Source organism: Sceloporus occidentalis, unplaced genomic scaffold, assembly GCF_023333645.1.
Source record: "Sceloporus occidentalis isolate IW3139 unplaced genomic scaffold, rSceOcc1.0.p SCAF_3, whole genome shotgun sequence".
NCBI classification, from domain to species: Eukaryota; Metazoa; Chordata; class Lepidosauria; order Squamata; family Phrynosomatidae; genus Sceloporus; species Sceloporus occidentalis.
The window spans coordinates 122,697,952-122,711,670 of NW_028316983.1; the positions used below are offsets into that span (position 1 = coordinate 122,697,952).

Consider the following 13,719-nt stretch of genomic DNA (forward strand, 5'->3'; position numbering starts at 1 on the left):
ACAATCTGGGTACTCACTTTAGTGACCTCGGAAGGATGCAAGCCTGAGTCAAGCTTGAGCCCTTTCGCTGGTATTGAACTCACAACCTTATGGTTTTGAGTGAGTGGCTGCAGTACAGGCACTTAACCACTGCGCCACCAGTGCTCTTGCAGTTGGTGAAGGTATAGCTACCCACATCCTCTGGGAGAAAGACAAACATACCACATCAGTTGTAGGTAACTGCAGCAATTCCCTCATTAATCATGTTCAGTCATTTTAGCTAAGCACTGAAGAGAACTCTGGAAGTCACCTTTAAACTCCCCAGCTAAACACCCACAGAAAAACACCTTTGTTAGCCGAGGCTGTGCGCCAAGCTTCAGGAACTAGGGCTGGAGCTGAATAGAGACCTATGGGCTGCTATCTCCTCCCCCAGCCCTTGTATTTAGTGTGATCAGCACATATCATTTTACAGCTTCTAATTTTTCACTAGGGAGGATATAGAAATCGTAATCTTTTCATTTTGCCTTTGAATGATAGAAACAGACATACTTAGGCACATGAGTAGACTATAAACTGGATCCAGACGTATTATTGAGGAAACATTAGAATTAATGGGATTTAGTCATAACTAATTTAAGTACCCACTGATTTTGAAGGGGTCTGCAGATGTGTGATTAAATCTGATCTGACAGAATATAAAGTATTGACACATATAAATATCACTGAGAAGTTGAGAAAGCTAATTTTGCTGCCAGTCATGAGCAAATGTCCTTTTGGTTTATACAGAAAATATGATACATGGAAATGATACTGCTGGTAAGTCTTCGGAATACAGCATTTATAATTATCTTTAAAATCATTTTGGCATTTTAAAAAATATGCTTTTCAACATGACTGTCTTACATATTTTAAATTAAAGAAGAATGACATCTTGCTGCCTAGAACACATGTAGTTATAGAATAACACAGTGCTTATAGAATGGCAAACCATTTCTACCCCCATTCTTTTTCTGCAGTGCTTTGATGACTTCATGGTTATTAACACTTAAATTATATTCCTGGAACCTCTATTACCACTAAAACACAGACTCTTCCAAGTACCAAATATAGCTAGGCTTTGGTATTATTATTATTATTATTATTATTATTATTATTATTATTATTATTATTTTCCTATATCCTACCTTCCTCCCAATATAGGGACTCAAGGCGGCTTACGTGTTGTTTATGTAGTTTCAGCAAACTTTCAGCAAAAGGCAGAGGTTGAAACCTTATTTTTGAAAATAAATTCAATAATGTTAAACATTAGAAACTGGAAACTTAGTTTACTAGTATAACTACTAATAATTGGAATTGTTCAATTATGGTTAATCCATAGATTAAAACATTAGGAATTTATAGACAGTGGTGCAGAAGTTGTCGCTGTTGATTTTAGGAGAGTGTACTTTGTTAGTAGCTCCTTCAAAAAGTATTCTTCCAACCTGGAATTTTCTCCCACTACAAAGAACTACAAAGCTCATAATATGGTTGTTGCCTAGCAGTAATGAGTTCAGCACATCTGGAAACTCAGATTTGGAAATGTCCCAAAGCATGGGTTCTCATAATCTCTTCAATCAGATTTGTCATTCATTCATATAGCTTTCTTGTTTGCACCCACACCAGCACTTCAGTCACTCTACAAATGACTTGTTTTTTAAAGGTTAATAAGGAGGGATTTATTTCAGTTGAAGGATCCACTGCAAGTTCAGCAACAAGTGGTTACCTACAAGTATACAAGAATCAAGGGTGGAGAATTCTTACTCAGAAATGGTTTGTGTATATCTAAGATATTTTTCAGCACAGCTTAATAAAAGAATCATGGAGTCATAGAATCTTAGAATGGAAAGGGAACACAAGGGCCATCTGGTGCACCCTCTTGGCCATGCACTTACACAGAATTAAATCATTCCTGAAAGATACCCATCCAACCTCTCTTTTGATCTCCAAAGACACCAAGACAGTCTATTCCACTGTTACAGCTCTTAAAAGTAAAGAAATTGTAATGTTTAGGTGTGTGAGCTGCCTTGGATCATGTTTAGGGAGAATGGCAGGCTATGATAGATAGATAGATAGATAGATAGATAAATAGATAGATAGATAGATAGATAGATAGATAGATAGATAGATAAAATCTCTTTACTTGTAATTAGAATCCATTGGTTTGTGTTCTAGTCTCTGTACATGCCTGTTCCATATTCTACGTGACATCTCTTCTCCCCTCATATTTAAAGATAGCTATCATGTCACCTCTCCAAGTTAAACATATCCAGATCCCTCAGTTATTTCTCATAAGGTTTGCTTTACAGACATCTGATCATCTTTGTTGCCCTTCTCTGAAACCATTCCCGTTTGTCAATGTCCTTTCTTGAACTGTAGAGCTTCATACTAGACACAGTATTTCAGGTGAGGTCTGACCGAAGCAAAATAGTGGCACTGCTACTTCCCTTGATCTGGACACTATGCTGGTCCTGATGCAGCCTAGGATTGCATTGGCTTTTTGCAGATGTCACCAATCCCATATTTATGCCTTTCATTTTTCTTGCTTAGATGTGACCCCTTATACTTACTCCTGTTGAAATTTATTTTGCTAGTTTTGTCCCATTGTATCTCCATCCTTTCTGTCTTCCCTCTTCCAGTCAAAAGGTATCGTCTGCAAAATATAATAGAGTACAGATTTTGCATATATAACACAGAAATCTCTGTTGTACCTGTAGTTTTAGTGATCAGGTATCTGACAAGCACAATCTTCTCTATACTCGTCTTAACTGTATAATTTAAAGGCAGTGGATAAAGGATGAGGAGAATTAAAAAAACAGAATGGATAAGTTAGGTAGAGAGAGAGGGAGGAAGATGAGGAGAAGCCAAGAAGAAAGGAAATGTAAGAACAGTTTGAGAAAAACGGTTTTTCAAGAATCTAGCACTTTGTGAATAACACACTAAAGAATTGTAAAGAGATTCATTATAGCTCACTGCAATTAATAGGATGTAATCCTTATGTATTATAGAATAATATATAATAGAAAGACAACAAGCATGATATAGTGATTTGTGTGGCTGACTAGAACTCATTCCCATTCTATTCTAAGACTTTATTCTTCTTTTCCATTCTTCATTCTAAAACCTTTGTTCCACAAACTCAACTATTTTGCTCCAGAAACTTCCTTTCTCTGTCCTCTCCCTGATTTCTATCCCAAGACAGATTAATCTCCTTAATAACAGAACTATGTAATGCCTTTCCTCCAGTTCTGATATCTCTTTTTCTGAGGCAGTAGACCTTGCTGTTCACTGAACATGACAAGAGGGAGAGGTATCCCCTTAACAAAGTCTAGAAAGTTAATTCACTGAAACATATTTTAAACTTGAGCATTAATTGGGGAATCTAAAAAGTTAGGTGAAATCACCGGGGAAAGTGATCTACAGTGGGCCCTTCTCTTACGCTGGGATCTGTTCCAGATTCCCCCACGTAACAGGAATTCCTCATATGCTCGAGCCCCATTCAAAAGATTAATTACCCTTTCTGGGGCACACCGAGCCTTCTTCTGGTGCGACTTTTAGCATATGCTGAAAGCCATGTAAGTCGCATATAACGTGGACGCACTGTAATAACTTTGGGGCTCGACAGACCATCCCTAAGGGGCAGCCTACAGCCGCCCTTTTTAGCACCAGATCGGGACCACGGCACCTACATGCTACGGCCCAAATCACACCTTGCTGCAGTGCAAAAAAGGAGCCACAAAAAGCCGCTCCTTTTGCACCCCAGAAAGGGCACCATAGCTGCAGCCCCACGGCTGTTCGGCACTCCTTTGGTGCTCCATCATGTAGACACAGTGCCAGAGAAGCGCCATGATGCTGCCTGCTGTGTGGTGCGGTGCACTGTGTCATGCTGGCCTGGGGGCAGAGTCGAGGAATGCGTCATGTGGACATCATGCTCCAACTCTGCCCCCGGGTCGATCTTAATGGCTGGTCTGTACAGCCCCTTAATGAGCTAACCAATGAGTCAGTTGAAAGCTCTGGCCAGATATTGTTTACAAGGAAACTTAAGTGTGGCATTTGAGGAGAATACGCTTTTGCATACTTATACTTCTGTCTACTGCTTGGTTTTTATTAAATCCTTGGAACAGGGGATTTGAAATACTTACTTTTACATACTTCTCAAACAGGTTGAAATGGATATTGTTGACAAACTAGTAAAAATGGTACCCTGTAAACATGAAGACCTGCAGAACATTACTCTGCGACTTTTATTGAACCTTTCCTTTGACACAAGCTTGAGAAATAAAATGGTCCAAGTTGGGCTTCTTCCAAAACTCACAGCATTATTAGGTAGGTTTCAATTTTTATTACTTAATTTAACATTGAAACTACTGCTAATGCTTCCTGGTTGATGATTTATTTTTATTTTTTTTGTGAGAAACATAGTTTTAATTTATCCCAGAATTATTGCCAATTCCCCATTATTTCCCTGCTAATTAGGAGTAGGCAGCTTCTTTGGACTGATGAGGTGCTTTGGCCTCCAGGTTAGGGAAGACACTTTCCTGCCACTGCAGTTACTGAAGAAATGTGGTGTGGGAAGCTGTCAGTCATTTGTCACTGAGAACTGTCACAGGAGAAAGAAGGAAGAAACAGGATGAAGGAAGAAATTGGAAAATGAGGTGAGGGATCCTGGGCTTTTTTCCCTAGCACGTAGGGCAATGGAAGGTGGATTGTAGTGAACATTACGTTCTGGGAGATACTTTGCATACCAATCCAGACTAACACAGGTTTCTGTTATCTTTTAGGAGTATTCAAATCTAATTAAATGTGTATCAAATTAGTCTCAAAATATGATTGATTTGTCTTGGTTATCAATATTGTATGGTTCTTTTCTCCTTTTTTTTTCCATAGGAAATGAAAATTATAAACAAGTGGCCATGTGTATCCTGTATCACATAAGCATGGATGACCGTTTTAAATCAATGTTTGCATACACAGACTGTATCCCTCAGGTAGGTTTTCAAATAATCACTTTCTCCATATCAGCTATGGCTGTCCCTCAGCAGAGATAGACTGATTACACAGGTTCATATGCTAGGAAAATCCTTATTGAATTACTGTAATGTGCTGAATGTGGAAATACCCTTGAAAATATTTTGGAAGATTCAGTTAGTATAAAATATGGTGGTCATGTTTATAACCAGTATAGTTAGGTAGAATCACACAATTTCTGAAAGGGCTGTATGGCTGCTTGTTCCTTTCTGAAACTAGTTCAAATGTTGGTGCTTACCTTTAAAGCCCTAAATGGTTTAGGATCCCAATATATTTATCAGTAGTTCCCAAACTTTTTGGGGCTATTATCCCCTTTCCTCTTGAGTGACAACATTAGCACCCTCAACGGCTATTTCTTGATACCAGGTCTACTATTTGTGGAGCAACCAACTCGCCATTGTTGTTTACTTCAGTCACCCCAACTTGTCACCACCTCGCGAATGCAGCAGTGGCAGCAGCCCAGGCCTGCTTTTCCCTTTTTTCCACCGTGATCTTACAGCAAAAGGAAGGCCAGCTGGGTCACTGTTCAGTTGCTGCTCCCAGGGTGACTGGGTGCAAAGGGGCAGAGCCCAGGCAGCCGGTTGAGCAGTGACTGGACAGTTAGTTGGTCACTTTGGGAACAGCTAGCAAGCAGCTGGCTGAGCAGTGACTGAGAAGCCTCCTGCCCATGCCATCCTTGTGGCTACTCAACCAGATGCTTGATTGCTGCTCCCAAGGTAATGGGATGTAAAGGGAAAAGCTTCTCCCTGGCAAAGGAAGACTCTCAGTCGGAGAGAGGCAAATAAGGCAAAAGAACCTTTTGAAGAATCAATCCTGGATGCACGTCCCCCTCTTTTCCTAGAGACGGATGTTCCCCAGACATTGTTTCTTCTGCTACTCTTCTCTCAGCCTGTCTGATAAAAGAAAACAGAAGAAGTAGTGCAACTCCAACCTGCCATCCAGATTCTAGAAAACTCACATAGCTTATGCAGGGTACGAAATATGACAATTCTTTTTTTCCGCCACTTCTCCGCCATTGCCATGCGCTCTAAAGCCTCATCTCCACTATGGCACTAAAGGCTGATGGCTCCATTGTCTTTTGTGTGTGCCAGAACTTTGAAGGTCCCCCTGCTGCCCCTTTTACTTCACTGTCCCCCTGGATCTTTCCGCTGCCCCCAAGATTCCCACTTTGGGAATCACTGCCATAGAGCATTCTTTCAGGAAAGGCTTTTCTTCAAGTATTCTTGATATGCAAAATAATATTAATAGAAATAATAATGTTTCTATCCTGCCTCTCCCATAGGATCAAGGCGGCTTACAACAATAATAAAATATATACAATATAAAAACAAACAAACAAAAACAAACAAAAAAAGCTTCATTTACATACCACTTCATACCGAACTAGCAGTGTCTAAGCAGTTTACAACTGTAAGCTAATTGCCCCCAACAATCTGGGTACTCATTTTAGTAACCTCGGAAGGAAGCAAGCCTGAGTCGAGCTTGAGCCCTTTTGTGGTATTGAACTCGCAGTCTTACGGTTTTTGAGTGAGTGGCTGCAGTACAGGCATTTAATAACTGCACCACCAGGGCTCCAATATAAAAATCCTACTATCCCCTCCCTCCCCAACAACATCACAATAAATCCTACATAAAATTAATAAAAAAACAATTTTAAGTCATTAAAACAATAAGAAACAGGACAATGGGAATCTTGGTAAAATCGGTGAATAGTCTATATTAATGAATAGGGAAGACCTGTTGGAAAAGATCTGTCTTGATTGCCTTTTTAAAGCTATCAAGATTACTGATATGTTGGATCTGTTCTGACAGGTCACTCCACAGTTTGGGAGTGGCAGATGAAAAGGTCCTCTGGATAACCGCAGCCAGTCTAGTCTTTGGTGGCTGCAGTAACTTTTTCCCAGAGGACCTTAGTGCATGGGGTGGATTATATAGAAGAAGGCGATCCCACAAATAGGTTGGACCCAGGCCATGAAGGGCTTTAAAGGTCATCACCAACACCTTGTACTGTGTCTGGAAACTAATGGGCAGCCAGTGAAGAGATTTTAAAATTGTTATATGGTCACCTCTCGCTTTCCTAGTGACTAATCTGGACTCCATATTTTGAACTAATTGAAGTTTCCAGATTAGGCACAAAGGGTAGCCCCATGTAGAGCACATTACAAAAGTTGAGTTGTGAGGTTACCAGCGCATGTACCACAGTTTCCAGGTCCCCCGGCTCCAGGAAAGGACACAGCTGGCATATCAGATGAAGCTGATAACAAGCACTCCTGACCGTCACATTTATCTGATTTGACATCTGAAGTGATGAGTCCAGGAGCACTCCCAAGTGTGACCCCATCTAGGACCAGTTGACATATCTCTATACCTGGATTTGGGTGGGGGTGTGTGACAACAAGTACCTCCATCGTCTGAATTCATTTTCAGTCTGTTTTTCCTCATCCAGTCCATTACGGCCTTAAGACAATCATTGAGAGGAGAGATGTCAATACTGTAGTCTGAGGCATGGAGAGGCACATCTGAGTGTCGTCAGCATACTGGTAACACCCTGCCCCATGTCTCTGAATGATCTCTCACAGGGGCTTCATATATATATTAAATAACATTGTGGACAGAATGGCGCCTTGAGGGATGGCAAATTTTTAAGCTCTCTTTTTGAGGAGCACCTGTCCTGAGCATACCCTCTTGGAATCTGCCTGAGAGGAAGGATTGGAACCACTGCAATGCCATGCCCCCAATTCCCAACCCTCCCAGGCGTTCCAGAAGGATGCCATGATCGATGGTATCAAAAGCCACTGAGAGATCCAAAAGTATCAATAGGGTCACACTTCCCCTGTCGATAGGTGAAGATCATCCACCAAGGCAACCATGGCTCTCTCAACTCCATAACCTGTCCTAAAGCCGGTTTGAAATGGATCCAGATAATCAGTTTTATCCAAAACTACTTGGACTTGATGAGCAACAGCTCTCTCAGTCACCTTATTCAAAAATGGAAGATGTGAGACTGGTCTATAGTTATTCTTATCCAAGGGGTCTAGGGAGTTTTTTTTCAGAAGCGGCCTTACCACCGCTTCTTTTAAACAAGGTGGAAACTGGTCCTTGCTAAGAGATGCATTAACAACGTGTTTCAAAAGCATTATTGTTGCATCTACACCTTGGACAACCAGTCGTGAAGGTCAAGGATCGAGAAGGCAAGTTCTCTTCTTCACACTACCTAGGAGCTTGTCCACATCCTCAGTACTCACAGACTCAAACCATGGCCCCATAGACAGGACAAAATAAATCTGCTTCGAATCACTTTGGAGATATGCTGTTTAAACGATGCATGCGTCTTAAGAGTCCAGAAGCTATGCCAAAGCTGCGCTCCAGTCCTTAGGACTAGATCGTGGCTTTGATGTGGCTTCCAGACTCTTAGGACTCATGCATCATTTAAACAGCATATCTCCAAAGTGACCTGAAGCAGCTTTATTTTGCCCTGTCTGTATGGGGCCCATGATAGCATGATAGTGCCTTCTCTGTTGTGGTACATACCTCAGTTAACAAAGGGGTGAAACAGACTGCCCCAAAAGGGCAGATTGGGACAGGCCCAGAGCTGCTTGCCCTGAAGCCATGCCAGGAAACACTGTGGCCCCAATCCACCTGCCGCCAGCCCAAATAGGAGTGGAAAACATCTGCTCCTTTTTGGGCACCCCAGCAAAACAATAGCAAAAAATAGCAAAAAATACATATCAATTCACAGCAGCAATAAAATTAACAAAGCAAGTTACATAGCAATAAATGAACAAAACAAGTAAAATAGAAAATAATCCCCATTCTCAATCACCCATCCCAATCCTAAAAACAATATAAACAATACACAATCTTAAAACATTGCAATCTAGGACCATGGGGGGGGGGGGGGAAACTGGGCTCCTGTGCCTCCAGAGTCTCTCTGCTGGTCCCTGGTGTTTTCTGGGAGAGACAGGTGATGATTCTTGGGGTGGCAAGGCAGCTTTTTAAAGTGCTGCTTGTCTGCCGGACCTTCAGCAGCTGGGCTCCTGTGCCTCCAGAGTCTCTCTGCTGGTTCCTGGTGTTTTCTGGGAGAGGCAGGTGATGGTTCTTGGGGTGGCAAGGCAGCTTTTTAAAGTGCTGCTTGTCTGCCATGCCCCCAACAGCTGGGCTCCTGGGCCTCCACAGTCTCTCTGCTGGTCCCTGGGGTTTTCTGGGAGAGGCAGGCGATGGTTCTTGGGGTGGCAAGGCAACTTTTTAAAGTGCTGCTTGATGATGACATCATTAGTCACTGCAGCAGTCAGAGACATAGAAAAGCTCTGGCACCACAGTGTTTACATGCCACACACCCCCAGGCCATTCTGAAGCTGACATGGGGCCGCAGCTGGATGGGAAAAGGTGGCTTTTTGCCACCTGAAAAAGAAGCAGATCTTTGCTGCTCCTTTTTCAGGTGGCTTCAAGGCGGATTGAGCCTGCAGCATGTGGCTGCTGTGACCCCAATCCATCTTCAGAAGGGTAAGAGACAATAGACAAGAAAACGGAAGAAGACTACGAGTAGGAAGGACCACCATGAAAGAACTATAATAATTCTAAAGAGTAAAGATATACAACTGAGCATGAAAGTTAGAATCATACAAGCCAGTGTATTCCCCATCACCATGTATATATTCAAGATCTGGACAGTGAAGAACACGAACAAGAAGAAAATCAAGTCATTTGAAATATGGTGCTAGAGAAGAGTGCTGATCGGCCTCAGAGGGAGCGATCAGGCAGACCCAGCAACATCAGGGACTGCCTGAAGGAAGAGGCCTCTCCCTCCTAAACTGTCATCTCAGCCTCAGAGGGAGTCATCAGGCAGACCCAGCAACATCAGGGACTGTCTGAAGGAAGAGGCCCCTCCCTCCTAAACTGTCATCTCGGCCTCAGAGGGAGCGATCAGGCAGACCCAGCAACATCAGGGACTGTCTGAAGGAAGAGGCCCCTCCCTCCTAAACTGTCATCTCGGCCTCAGAGGGAGCGATCAGGCAGACCCAGCAACATCAGGGACTGCCTGAAGGAAGAGGCCTCTCCCTCCTAAACTGTCATCTCGGCCTCAGAGGGAGCGATCAGGCAGACCCAGCAACATCAGGGACTGTCTGAAGGAAGAGGCCCCTCCCTCCTCAACTGTCATCTTGGCCTCAGAGGGAGCGATCAGGCAGACCCAGCAACATCAGGGACTGCCTGAAGGATGAGACTTCTCCCTCCTTTGTCACCTTGTATTTTGTATTGCATTAAGATTTTTACTGTACACCGCTATGATCATTGCGGAATAGCGGTCTATAAATAAAACTTATTATTATTATTATACCATGGACAGCGAAAAAGACCAATAAATGGGTCCTAGAACAGATCAAGCCGGAAATCTACCTGGAACCGAAGATGAGCAAATTAGGGCTGTTGTACCTTGGACGGACATATGAGAAGGCATGACTCATTGGAAAAGATAATAATGCTAGTAAAAGTGGAGGGAAGTAGAAAGAGAGAAAGACTTGTGCTATTGGGAGGTCATGGGTATGAATTTACAGGACCTAAACTGAGCAGTGGAGGACAGAAAGTCTTGCTGTTGTCTCATCCACAGGGTTGCTATGAGTTAGGGTCAACTTGAAAGCAGTTGACACAACAAAATAGTTATTACCTACAGAGAGATTTTCTAGTAACATGGAGCTTTCTCTTTTAGTAGGTTTGTCTCTTATAGGGTAAGGCCCTTTCAGTTCAAAATTTCTAGCCTGGTTCACCAAATGTTACACTCTGATCCAGGAGGATTCAAGTAAATTTAATTTTAATAACCTAGTTAGTAGTTCAGCAGAGGCCTAACTGGGGTGTCACAGTTTTGGAGAAAATCAAAATCAACTGCCCAGAAAACTGTCTTTTCCTTTCCCCAGAGTTCTGATTAACTGTTCTTAAAGTGGCAGTAAAATAATAAAAAGTCAGCAAAAACAATATTGTCCAGACCCCTGCAACGCATGCTTTATTTAAATAGGTGTGAATGACATTCAGCTATTTATAAAAGCTTTTCTAAGTATTAGCTTGGCCGAACGGCATGCTTGTGTAGTGATGTAATCATGATAGTCAATATTCTTCTACAGTACAGGAGGCAAACCTCTTTGAAACTAACGTAGCCACATTTTTTTTACTCAAGCTGTCTGTTTGGCCCCTCTTTAGATTGTAAACCTGAGGGTAGGGAACTATTTTATTCTTGTTTGTTTTTGTTTGTTTGTTTTGTTTGGTAAAGCGCCATGTATAGTGATGGCACTCTAGGGGAGGAGGAGAGCCACCCTTTCTTGACAGGATTTTGTTGTTCCACATATGCACTAAGTTCAGAAACTGCAGCATTACTTCAAACATTAGAGTTAGGAAGTTGCCAGTCAAAAGATCTTGGAGGCATGCACTTCTGGCATAATAATTCAAAGATTTTCCAGCAGGAGATAGGAGAGAGCTGTCCTAAAGCATATGAAAAGAAATCATGGAGGACCTACAGATATCTAGAAAAGTGTATTCTCTAGATACCTCTACATTTTCTAGCCCAATGGTCGACTTCTGGCGGAGTTGTGCTGGAAGACCCTGAGATTCCTAAAGAGAACATATGAATCAAAATTGCAAATAACCAAAGCCGCAAAAGTCAGATCCACAAATGTGGAAGGCCAACTGTATTTATAAAAAATATGAATCATAACACTGCTGAAATTCTACTTCACTATATAGAGAGCATATCCTCTACTACTTTTTAAAACTGACATATTTGCTTGCCTTTCTATATGAAGATGCAAGCTCATAGTTGACTGTGGAACAGAATATAGGCCCGTTACAGATGGGCACGAAAGTACGCGCAGAGCGCGTACTAGGGTTAGAAAGGGCCGGTGCTTCCGCACCCCCTAACCCTAGTGCGCGCTCCGCACACACAAAATGGCAGCGGCTGTTCCCCATGGCCGCCGCCATGAGGACGTCACGACCGCGCCGCCTCTATACAGGGCGGCGCAGACGTGACGTCCTTGCTCTGCGCCAGGGCACATAATGCACCCTTTCCACGGAGCAGGAAGGAGCTTTGTTTCGGAGCTCCTTCCTGGTTTGGTCCGCTGGGCGCAGCCTTCAGACGGCTGCGCCCAGCGGACCAAAGGAGAAAGGGGCCAAGCGGCCCCTTTCTCCTCCTCCCCACCGCCGCGGGGTGTCCTTGGGGCTTGAAGCTCCAGGGACACCCCTTTTCAGGCTGCGGGGAAGGAGCCTTTTGCCGCTTCCCCACAGCCCGAAAAGCGGCGGATCGGGGCCTCAGCGGCTGCCGCTCTGGACACTGAGGCCCCGATACACCGGGGAAAAGGGCGGGTGCAGCCCACCCCAAACAGGCGGTTTGTAACTCGCCACTGTCATCACTGAAGCACAAACTATTTTCTCCCTAAAAAAAAAATCTGCTATGCAGTAGAGGCTTCATTGCTGGTCACAGGAGTAGAGCCTGAAAGAGAAAGCTTTTTTAATTTTTTTGCTAGCTTCTACTCTGGCTCCAGATCCAATTCTCATATTAACTATTGAAGTGCCTATTGGCTTAGGCTCAGGTTACTGGAAAATTGTCTCCTATATATACCTGTTGTGGCCCTAAGATTATCCTCAGAGGGCTTCTGGGTGCTGTTGCCAAATGAAGTGATTCCATTGACTATCCCCAGAGAGTGCCTAGCTTGTGTTCTTTTCAGTGCCGGGCCTCTTTTTTTTAATCCTTCAGGGTTTTTTTAAGTGTTTCAACTTTTGAAATCTTAATGGTACTATTGATTTTTTTTTATTCAGCACATTTTTAATTTTTAAGAAAGGATTTTACTTAGTATTAAGACATGCTGTAGTTTATTATTTTAATTCTTGTTACCTAAGCATGGTAAAGAGTTTTAGCTATTGAATAATATTGTATAGCACAGGAAAGTAATAGATCAATCCTTACACTGCCATCACCATTCTTTGCATTAAGGCATTCTCCGTTATATTGACTGTTTAGATGCTTCTCAGTCACAAAACAGTGCTTAATTACATGTTGAAAGTGAAGTTGCATTGATCTGTATACAATAATGTTGCACTTTGCTCCAAGTAAAATGTAAAATGAAAACTGAAGTCATCACTGCTCCCTCTGTCATGTTAAAGTTAGGCCTGCTTAGCTATGCTGTAGCCATGTTGGAAGCTTGAATGTAAGAGGGAAGGAGGTAAGCAGTTGTGAGTAATTGTTCTGTGTGAACTAAGGTCATATAGTGCCTGCCTTTTCATGGGAATGGAATGTGAAGGAAGGAAGGGAGTGTATCTGGACAGAGTATAGAAGTGAAACTTAGCTTCTTAACTCAGATATGGCAAAGTCTGTGCTGATCTTTTTCAATAAAATTCTCAGAAGATACCAGCCACAGATGCTGGCAAAACTTCAGGAATAAACTTTTCTAGAACACAGCCACGTAGCCCAAAAAACCCACAAAAAACTGGATGCCGGCCATGAAAGCCTTCGACTTCACATTTTCCAATAAACTTTCTAGTTTCGTCCATGAATTGCTTTCACTGAGTTAGATAGAGACAGGGCATTACACATCCCAAAGCTAGACAGTTTATGAGTTGGGAGTTTAGATTTTTCTGGACAGTTATTTTGTTCAGACTTGTTGGCTCTGGCTCTGCTCCCACTTCCATTTGCCAGTT

The 13,719-nt window shown here is 42.6% G+C and overlaps 1 protein-coding gene across 5 annotated transcripts in view; it reads left to right on the plus strand.

Annotated features, from left to right (window-relative positions):
- The window catches only part of LOC149316693 (kinesin-associated protein 3), a 135,186-nt gene that overhangs the window by 46,183 nt on the left and 75,284 nt on the right, over positions 1-13,719 (plus strand). For all 5 annotated transcript variants that reach the window (XM_089516048.1, XM_089516049.1, XM_089516050.1 and 2 more), the window contains 2 exons: positions 4,179-4,341; positions 4,903-5,003. In XM_089516048.1, the coding sequence (XP_089372174.1) occupies positions 4,179-4,341; positions 4,903-5,003 (264 nt within the window). The remainder of the gene's footprint in view (positions 1-4,178; positions 4,342-4,902; positions 5,004-13,719) is intronic.